Source organism: Chrysemys picta, chromosome 21, assembly GCF_011386835.1.
Source record: "Chrysemys picta bellii isolate R12L10 chromosome 21, ASM1138683v2, whole genome shotgun sequence".
Classification (NCBI taxonomy): domain Eukaryota; kingdom Metazoa; phylum Chordata; order Testudines; family Emydidae; genus Chrysemys; species Chrysemys picta.
The window spans coordinates 17,997,035-18,008,027 of NC_088811.1; the positions used below are offsets into that span (position 1 = coordinate 17,997,035).

The 10,993-nt window shown below is 42.3% G+C and overlaps 1 protein-coding gene across 5 annotated transcripts in view; it reads right to left on the reverse strand.

Moving 5' to 3' along the window:
* The window catches only part of SPEN (spen family transcriptional repressor), a 94,458-nt gene extending 84,780 nt beyond the window's left edge, over positions 1-9,678 (reverse strand). For 4 of the 5 annotated variants that reach the window (XM_065574979.1, XM_065574974.1, XM_065574975.1 and 1 more), the window contains exon 1: positions 9,451-9,678. In XM_065574979.1, the coding sequence (XP_065431051.1) occupies positions 9,451-9,533 (83 nt within the window). In that variant the 5' untranslated portion in view covers positions 9,534-9,678. Of the gene's footprint in view, positions 1-8,423; positions 9,201-9,450 lie in introns of those variants that run through there. The other variant, XM_065574976.1, reaches the window with a different exon arrangement.
* Between the last annotated feature and the right edge of the window lie 1,315 nt (positions 9,679-10,993).

Here is a 10,993-nt window from a genome sequence, read left to right on the forward strand (position 1 = left end):
ATTATATTTTCTAATTTATTCCTTAGTTCACTGTTTAAATATTTTCCTTTTTCTTCAATTATTGTCATCCGAGAACACCATGAAAGCTCACAATTAATCTCCCTCCAATGAAGAATGCACTAAATAACCAATAAGACAGCTTTTGCTAGTGGGCACTTGGTAGCAAAACAGAACTCAACCAACACAGCACTAGCGTCACAAGGCAGTTTCTGAATGTCTCAGTTCCAAACTCCTCCTCCTTGAACCAAGCAATCTGCTCTTCACTACAGTGCTGAAAGATAGTGGAGAAGGGACAAATATCTGTACAACTTTGTTCTGACATTTCCCCACTTCCTCAAGGATTCACCAGGGAATAATCTTTTTAAACTGATTATTTCTACTTTGGAAGTGAATTTAATTAAGCCAGTCCTGGGTTGCTGGCAAAACATGAAGGCGCTACAGCTATATGGATATATACTCATCTCAACCCTTGATGGATGCCACTTATGCTAAACAGTCTGTTCCAGGTTGTAGGACACTGTGACACTTGTATCTGTGTCACGGAGTAAGTTTCCCAGACCTGAAAAGGAGGTCGGTGTAAGTGTGAAAGAGCTTTACATGAGTTTACATTGCATGTAAAATGACATGGCATCAGGATTCTGTTTACATTGCAACATTAAAACTTTCAAGTAAATAATATTCCACTATCTTAAGCTGAGGAATGGATTTAATATCTGTGCATCTCCCAAGACACTCAAAATTATTATGAAATCATCTCCATAAACACAAATCAGCATGATAATAAATATTTAAGAAAGGATCCAAATGGAATCAGAGTCCAACAATTATCCCAACGGAACCAAAATTTAGCAGTTAATATGATCTAAACCAGTGCTCTTCACTATTTTTGAAGCGGGGCCTACTTTGGCAAAAAACCTTCAGTGTGAGAACCACATCAACCTGACACAGACGATTGAGCAGTCAGAGATCTTTGTTGGTTGATATGTTAATATTACCATTATTGGTAATACTGCTTGGAGTGCAGGAGGGGACATGGAGGGCTGGCTCTGGGAGGGGGCTCAGGGCGGAGGCTTGGGGTGCCGGAGAGGATAAGGGGTGCAAGTTCTGGGAGGGAGTTTGGTGCAGGAGGGGACTTCAGGCTACGGCAGAGTGTTTGGCTCCAGGAGGGAGTATGGGGTGTAGGAGGGGTTATGGGCTGTGGGAAGGGCTGGGGCAGGGGTTTGGGGTGCAGGAGGGGATATGGAGGCCTGGCTCCAGGAGGCTAAAGGTTGGGTGGTGGAAGAGCTATTCAGAACCTGCCTATTGAAGGGGGCGGCACTTACTTCGGGCAGCCCCAGCCCCACGCCGCTCCTGGAAGAGGCCAAGGGCTCTGCGCACTGCCTCTCTCTGCAGGCGCCGCCCCCGCAATTCCCATTGGCCACAGTTCCCCGTTCCCAGCCGATGGAAGCTGTAGGGGCGGTGTTTGCAGGCAGGAGCAGTGCATGGAGACCTCTGCTCGCCCCTTTGCCCCCCACGGCCACGGGGGCTTGCTGGCCACTTCCGGGAGCGGCGTGGGGCCAGGGAGCCTGCCTTAGCTGCAGCCCCACTGTGTCACCGGAGATGGAGATTGCGATCGACAGGGAGCCACACTTATGGTCCATGGGAGCTGCCACTGGCTCATGGTCTTGCAGTGAAGAACACTGGTCTAAACAGTTACTTCAAAAATGTCACCAAAAGAGGTGTGTATGGTGCTTAGTTTTTGAATAAACCAAGAACTTACACAATAAAGCATCAATAATAGCACAATCTGTCTGAAAAGCTGTTACGGGAAACATTATGGAAACATGGGATTACTTTATAACAACATCAAAGGGAGCTGGAAGGAATCACAGAAATACTAAAATATGACATCACTTAGAAGTAGCCCTTGCAGTGATAACAGAAGCTATTCTAAATCAAATCAAATGTAACAAGGATCTGTGAAAATACTTCACTGAAGATATTAAAAAGGCTCACCAGATTACAGAAAATTGTAGTACAGTGACACCACTTCATCTTTCTTATACAGCTAACGATATAAAAATGCTTAATGGAAGCTCAGTCAAGATGTGTGTTCTTTTTGCAGTTTTTCCATGAGTTTCTTGCTAACAGAAATATACAGGAGTTTCCCAAACCAAAGTTTGGTCTCAACAAGCTGCAACCCCTCACCTATATATGAGGAATAAAGTCTGAAGCAGCTGAAAGATTCACAGATCATAAGCTATTGAAGAGCATCCCTGAAATGACTAAGTCTTGGGGAAGAAGTGGGTGGTTCCAGACAGAACCGCTTGACAATATGCCTAGCAACTCCATCACAGAAACCTAAAAGGATATTTAGAAATTAGTGCTCATGGCCTTCAGGGGATCAAGCTTAGTTAGGAACAGATGCACAGCAGGAGAAGTTTAGGAGATTAAGTCAAAATGATAAAGAAACAGGAGAAATTCCACTGGCACCAGTAACACTGCCTCATGGATATATTCAAATGAGGCTTCATTCAACACTTACGGCACATACACCGCGGCAGCACATCTGGCAAAGATGCGTTATGCTGATGGGAGACAACTCTCTCCTCGGCATAATAAAATCACCTATGTGAGCGGCAGAAGCTATATTGGCGGGAGAAGCTCTCCCGCTGACATAGCGCTATCCACACCACCACTTACATCAGTGTGACTTATGTCGCTTGGGGGGTTCTTTATTCATACCTGTGAGCCACATAAATTCTGCGACATAGCCTTAGCAATGGGAAAAACCTATTTGAGAAAAGTAGGTCTTGTGGTTTAAGGCACTGGACTGAGACTCATGAGAGCTGGGTTCAATTCCTGTACGCCAGAGGTTTCCTGAGTGATCTTGGGAAGTCATTTAATCTCTCAGCTCCTCACTTGAAAAATGGGAATACTATTTCCTCTCTCCCACTTTTTTCTCCATCTTCTCTATCTATATTTTAAATTCTTTGTATTTGGGACTGTCTTACTATGCTTATGTACAGTGCTCAGCAAAAGTGGGCCCTGATATTGATCAGATACTCTAGGCACTACCGTAATAAAATACATCCTTACCTTTAGCTTTATTCCTCCCTTCCTGCACCCCAAGAAAGCCCACCTTTAAAGTAAGTGCTGAAGCATATTTTAAACTATGCTTAATGGCTGCTTTCAACAAGGAAATATAGCCATAAACCACTCACAAGTTCCACTGCTGATGTGGGGATTGTTAATGAAATACGAAAGCACTTTTACTTGTTTGAAGTTAAAAATAAGCCACAAAATTCCATGTTATTTCATTCAAAATAAGAGAACATAATCAGAATTCACTATGACCCTTTTTTATAAAAAAAGTTCTCCCCAAATATTAAGCCTGGACAGGAATAGTCAGTTTTTATTTTGACTATATAGTTGATTTAGTGAGGTCATCTTTATGTTTACATTTGAACTGATGTACCAAAGTACCATTGCTAATTATAAGTAACAAAACTTGTTTTGCAGACCTGGGAACATAGTACTTTGGTTTCATGGTTGGAGAATTTTACTAGGAAAACTATTACTATTATTATTGGCCCAATCCTGTTCTCATTTAAATCAATGACAAAGACTGCCAATGCTACATTCAGAAAAGCATCGGTGTTAAAAATAATGGTAGTTTCTTACTCAACAGTTCTGATCCCTGTACACATTCCAGATCGTATCTGCTTGGCATTCTGACAAAGCAAAGTTTGCTCTGGTTAGCAGTACAGAGCCAATACAGCTATTGGGAGACCACACTGGATTCTATTCTGCCCCTTACACCATTCACAGAAGTGTTGACCAACTTCAGCTGTATAATCTTTATTTACCAGTGGCAACTCATAAGCCATAAAGCACACAACCTGACTTTATGTTACAACGCTAGAATGAGTTTGCACTATTTGCCGTTAGAAAATTTATTTATTTAATTTTTTGTAAACTGAGCAAAATGAGATATGGAAGTAAATGAAAAACACGGAATCTCCACAATGCCCCTTTTACAGACTGACTCTTCAAAGTGTAACCATATTTCAAAGTATATAAATTGTTAAATAATAGATTCTATTTCCACCTTGCCCTCAACGTGAAGTTAAGACAACCTGAAGCCAAAGAACACAAGGTTTCTAAAACGGGCTTAGAACAACATTAACAGTTATGTAAAATATTTGCATTAGGCCTTTTTTAAGCTGTAACTTTAAGAACTAAAATTTAAAATAGTATTTGCGTTTCTTTAAACTCAACATATTGGCTCGGAGAACATCTTCCCACTGCACAGGCTAATATTTCCCACACAATAAAAAAGTTTGCATATCAAAATTACATGACTCCTAATGATTTAAAGAGTCTCATTGGTCTTTTCCATTTAAAATGCAAATAGTTGAGGCAAAGCAACAGGTCTTTGGATAACCAAAGGGAAAAAACAGGGGGAAAGTATGGAAGAGTGGCATTTGTGCTATAGACAAATGTTACTATATTTAGTCTCCTTGTTCTGCAAGCTGCTGGGCATCTGTTTCAGTAATGGTGAATGATTTTTTTCTACCATTCAAGAGTATAATAATCTGGGTTCATTTTAATTATTGCAATGAAGAAACGCCTTCACTCATAAATATTCTGTTTTAATGAAGACTGAATTCCAGCATCAGAGATCATAGCATGAAATATACTATTTTAAGAACAAGCTTCCCTGATTTCCTGTGCTAGTTTAAAGCCTTGCAAGAGTTTAAAGATCTGAGATACAATGGAAAACGAAATGTAATCAGTCAGTAATTGTATATTTTGAAGCCTACATGAAAACGACACAAATACAGTGTGCGCACACATAAGCTGGCCCAAATATTTTTAAATTCGCAAATGGTAATTTATCAGCAACCTCTTCAAAACAGCAAGACAGAAATATGCTTTGAAAAATGATTTTTAAAGACACCCTGTGCACAGAAGTCAACCATCAGTCACAATTCTTGACAACTCCGCTATTCTCCTCCAATTTAAGACAAGCATTTACCACCAAAGAATATCGCTTCAATTTATGCAAAAGAAAACTGAATTTTAAAAGAGCAGTATAGATAAAATATTGGAAGAAACTGCTGCTACAAAGCACTTATATTTATGCCTAGATAAACCTCTCCCAAAATATGAAGAAAGACTGCAAACCAAAGTGAGCAAATTTCCCTAAGTTACAATTAATAAAAATGAAAGTCTCTCCCATTCAGTACACTTACTGTGTCTTAAAGGGTGTAACAGTTTTCTTCTTAAAACCAGCCATTTCAGTTACAGTACAGTATTGAAAATAAATATTTAGCACGAGAGTGTAATTGCAAAAGATTTAATTTACACATATGCTTATATATGGACAAGGCAATATATTTTACAGGTAACAACTGGAAAAACTAGTATAAATATTGGTACACAGAAATTATATATATAACTGACATAGACTATTCCTTGGCTGTATCTAGCATTTATTGTAATGATATATTTTTGACAAATTCTCTTTTCTGCTTCTGTAACTACAACTTTGTAATACTGCTTGGTCAGCTTCTTTGCATATCTTTCCTGTTCTCAGACTGGGGGATGGGTGGGAACTTGATTTAGCCAAGATCAGCTAAATCTGAAAAGAGCTCCAAACTAAAGAGCTAGTCTTTCCTTATACATTACATATCCAAGCTCAGGCAGCTGCCTTTCATATGTATATGTCCAGCAGAGCTAAGCTCCTGCCACAATAAAACAAGACTGCAATACAATTATTGGGTAACTTGTCCCTTCCCCCACTCAACTAACCAACATACAAAGAAAGGCTTGCTCTATTGTGCACATACAGTACCCTTGATGATCCCGCTGCTAACCGAAACTTCGTTCAACAGATACGTACTTAACCATTTTAAGCAACACATATTTAGTAATTTAGAAAGCTAAGAACAGCTCAAAACAATGTAAAGTATTAAATAAAAATATTAAATTAATACCTATATCAGTGACCAAATGTTGAGATTTTCACACCCCTATTACTGATTTGGAGTGTGTGTACACGTATATAAATGCACGGTTTGGGAGTGGGATTTTTGTTTTTAAGAACCAGCTAAAAATCTAAATTGTAAAGAAAACTCAAGTTGTGCAGAAATGAAAGGTTTTGCCTAAGCGATGTGCATTTCCTTCCAAAACCACTGATCAAAATTCAGAAAGGTAAAAACAAAAAAAAGCAATTAACAATTCAGATCCTGCCATTTTCCTGATCCATCTCTAAGCAACAGTACCATGGCAACTTTTTCATGCTTTAAAAATGTCATGTGAAAAAAGGAAAAATACCAGAATGCCAAATTTTCAATTTCATTTGAGTACTCCTCATCTTTGCTATTTAAATTCAATCATGCTTGGATCTAAGAGTTTTAGAGTATATACTCTAGAGTAACCCAAATGTTTATATATTCCCTGATCACCAACATAACTAAAATTATGCTTAATACAGACTCTCACTACCATGATGAGAAAAGTAAATGTTCTGTGTGTAAGCCTTAATCATAGGAATATGAACGTCTGATTAATATTATCAACCTAATTAATGATCAGGGTTCCAGAGGCAGAGAAGGGTTGTTTCCTTTAGTTTCATGCAATGTTAACAGATCTGTATGGCTGAATTTCCTCCCTGCTCTGAGTAACTAACATGCTCGTATTTAGTTTTAAACCATTTCCGATTCATTTTCTGCCCCAGCCTATCACACAATTTACACTCTTCATACAATCCAAATTTGAACACTATGCAAGTATGAATATATCCGGAATGAACCTCTACCAAACCATCTAGTTGGTGCCTAAAAAGACCTGAAGGGATTCCTTTATAGATCACATCTTCGTACACACACAACATGAACTCTACTCATTTCTTGACAGTCTAAGATGTGCAAAGGAAAATAAAAGTAAGTCTTGCAACTAAATGCAGTTATGATCAGGGAGCCTAGCGAAGCCTCTTGCTACGCAGCTCCTGCTGCTGCCTCCTTTTGCAGTTTCCCCACCTCCTTCTGTGCAGTAGGAGATCTGCTCTGCTCTTTCCCACATAAACTGAGTCCTAGCCGCCATTTTAGAAAGTCATTCACACAAGCCAGACCGCTGCACCATCCACCACTTGAAAAGAAATCTCTTTGAATGTTTCCTCCTTCCCTTTCCCTGCCTCTGCACTATAAAAGGGACACACCAAAAAGCATGCAAATGCTCTCTCGGATAGACAGAGCTGCCAAGGGACAAGGCTAGCAGCATGTCACTGATCAGCAAATGCTGCAATGCACGTGTTTGCACATTTGTGCATGTGAATTTCCCAACCACTGAAAACAGTGCAATGACAAGACAGACATCCCTTATAGGGAAGATGATTGAGAGCAAAATACTAAACACAAATCATTTTACATATATCCACTCCAGCAATATGCATTAAATCTGCTCATTCTCCTATAAATGAAATATTTCATATACAAGGATTTTAAGGGTAGCAAGTGCGGAAAGCCCAGCTAACTCTTCTTACTAAATAACCCTGCCTAATTCCTGATTCAAATCACAATCTCTTGCTTTATTCACTTCCTAGTTTAAAATAATGGGGGACTGATTACAAATAGGCGCACGCGCACACACACACACACACACTATGCCTAGTTTAAGTGGTTATGAATGAGCTTACTATTCACAAACCCTGCTTTACATGCAGACATGCACGCTTCCAAGATGAAGATTTAATATCTTAGATCAAGCAACAATGAAAATAATCAATCATCTTCCATTAAAAAAGCCATAGGGCAGCTCTCCTGCTCCTTCTTCCATTTCCCTGTCCAAGCTCCTCATGTGTTAGTAACCAAGTCTATTTTTCCCATGGTGACTCACTATTAAGGACGCTCTATAATATTCCTACACTAAGCAGTAGTAAGAAAGATTAAAAAGAAGTTTAAGAACCCTTTTGGAGTGTGAGACTAGACCCAATCCTGGCTATTTATAATGCACATCTAGAACTTATTTCTTTTTTCCTTATTAATCTTTTAACAAGGTTCTAGTGCAGTTTGTTAACCTTATGATGACCACATTTCCAAAAAGCGCTGTTTAATCTTCCACCCACTAAATGTAATCCCTCAAAACAGGTAAAACAAAATATTTGGTTAAATACCACTAAGACCAGACAGATGAACACAAACCTTTTTTTTAAACTTTGATATTTTAAGAGAAAAATATGAAGAGGGGAGGACAAATATAAAAGCATGCAAACTACTGTTCCATTATGGCCTATGTGATTGGGGTTATAGAATATATATATAGCGAGAGAATATAGAATTTATAAATGTAAAAAACAATACCAGCTCTGAAGAGCTCTGTGTAAGCTTGACTCTTTCACCAACAGAAGCTGGTCCAATAAAAGGTATTACCTCACCCACCTTGTCTCTCTAAAACAAAACCAGTCCACGCTCCAGTATTATACATTCCAGAACACTGTTTCTTAGTGAAAGGATCCACTGGGAGTTGGCTTCTTCAAGCATTTCTGTGATCTTCAGTTTCACCTTTGTATTTCCAAGCACTTAAGTTCCCACCATTCACTTTACAAACCTCTTAGTTAATTTCATTATAAAGCATCTAACCAAAGATGCACGGTGGTTACAGTCACTTGCTCACACCTGAGTGCAAGGCATCCAGCTACCTTCAGTTATGGAATGGGTTGATATGAAGAAAAAAAATGTAAAACAAAAACCCTCTTCATTTCAACACTGAGAAAGGATTTTTAAAACCATGGCACCAAGAAGGAAGATGACCAGCCTCTGAGGTTAAAAATTGTTTCCAATACATTGTACCTCACAAAATATCCAATCCACGTAGAAAATAGCGAATTCCCTCTTTTCACCTGGCTTTTCCATCCTTGGGTGTTTTTGCTCCTGCTCTGCGAGGCTCCAATATTTCTCCAGGAAGCTCCTTCCGCAGTATAAACCTCCAGGATTTTATCTTACAGGAGACCACAAAGATCTTCACCGCGGTGCAGGGACGCGTAGAGATATTTTTGTTCTCCTCGGACACCCACAACCCACCCCCCCCACACACACACACACACACACCCCTTCCCGCCTGGGATCAGAGCGATTTCCACACACAGTCCATGGGGGTGAGTATCCGCAGGAGTTGCTATGATACCCTGAGACAGATTTTCCCATCCCTTCACCGCTGGCTCCACGCTGGGTGAGGGGAAGCCATAGAAGATCCTGTTTTCTCCAAGCTGCTTGGGCTATTTTTGGGGGGGGGGGGCATGCACAGACCGTGCCCCCTCCCTTAACAGCCCCGTGGCCAGGAAGGGGGGGAGCCACACGCAGATCCCCCCCAGTTCATACACTGGGGGCGCAGCGCGCGCAGAGCCTGGCGGAGAAACCCCCTTGCGCCCCCCCCCCCCGAATTAGGGCCCCCCCCCCGGTCACTCACCGCTTGAAGTGCTCGATGATCTTCTCCTCGCGCACGTTCTCCGGTAAGTTGCCCACCCAGAGGTGCCTGGTTTCCCGGACCATGCTGCGCCGCGCCGGCCCCCCCGCGCCCCGGCCTGTGCCCTAGTGCCAGGAGCTGCCTCCCCTCGCGGCGGCGGCGGACACCATCCCTCGGGGCCCCTGCTCCGGGCTGCGGCTCCCCTCCTGGCTCCCCTCAGCGGCGGCGGCAGCGCGGCGCCCCCTCCCCCTCGCGCTCTCTCGCGCTCTGTGGCGGCTCCGCTCTCCCCGCTCCCTCTCACACCGCCGCCAAGCCCGGCGCAGGCGCACTCCGGCCGGGGACGGGGGGAAGGGAAGGGAGAGCGGAGCGCTCGCTCCCAACGCCCTGGGCCGCCAGCCTCCCGGCCTCACTGCGCACGCGCTGCGCTAGAATGACTCGTTTTCCGCACGGCTTGCTTCCTCACGCCACTGCGCCTGCGCAAAAAAAAAAAAAAATGGAGGGAGGGAGATGGGAGTGAGGCGTTCCTTCCCACCCCGCCCCCATTGGAGTCAATGGGGGAGCACTTTGTGCCATTGAGTTCAAGGAGAGTGGCGCTGGGGGCCCTGTCACTCTCTTTGCCCCAGATGGGAGCCTGCTTAACCCTTGGTGCCTTCCCTCCTGCAGCATCACATCCCACTCTGCTTGGGTCTCCCCTGCCACCGTTCTCGGGTCAGGGAAATAAGTGTCTGAAGTTCCTGGAGAAGAGCTCAGTGTCGCGTCTCCTCTCCCCAGCAGAAGCCGGAGCAATAAAAGATGTTACCTCACCCACCTTGCCTCTTGAATTTGCTGGTACCCACAAAGTCCTTGGGGCAAATGCCAATCTCAGAAATGCCAGCGTAAAGCCGGGGTTACTCCACGGAAATGGATAGAGTTATTCAGCATTTCCACCGGTGTAACAGCACAGCGTCGGGCCCTTTTTTATACAGCTAGGAATAAATTCACAACAAAACACAGCAGCCAGTCTCTGGCCAGAGAGTAGACAAGTGATAGCAGTATATAGTGCTTCAATACCAGCGTGATATGTACCATAGGAATACCATAAATACAGTACAAATAAATCAGATTTTCATCCCAGATGACATCTTAAATTAGAGTTAGGAACACAGGTATTACTAGACAGGATCACACCCAAACTCCTCTAGTCCAGTGTCCTGACTGACAGTGGTCAGTACCAGATGCTTCAGAGGAAGATGAAACATCCCCGCTCTAGGCAAATGTGGGATAATCTGTCCTTTGTGTTAGATCAGGATGAGACCTAACAGAGATCGGCTTAATCCCTAAAGCATGAGGTTTCAAATTACACATATTTTAAAATATTTACATAGCAACTTTCACCCCCAAAGGCACTTTACACTAGTAATCCTGTGCAACATTACTGTCAATCACATTGCCATTTTAAAATTGTGCCTCACTAGAGGTGTAGATAATTACAACTGCCATATTGGGTCAGACCAAAGATCCACCTAGCCCAGTATCCTGTCTTCCAACAGTGGCCAATGCCAGATGC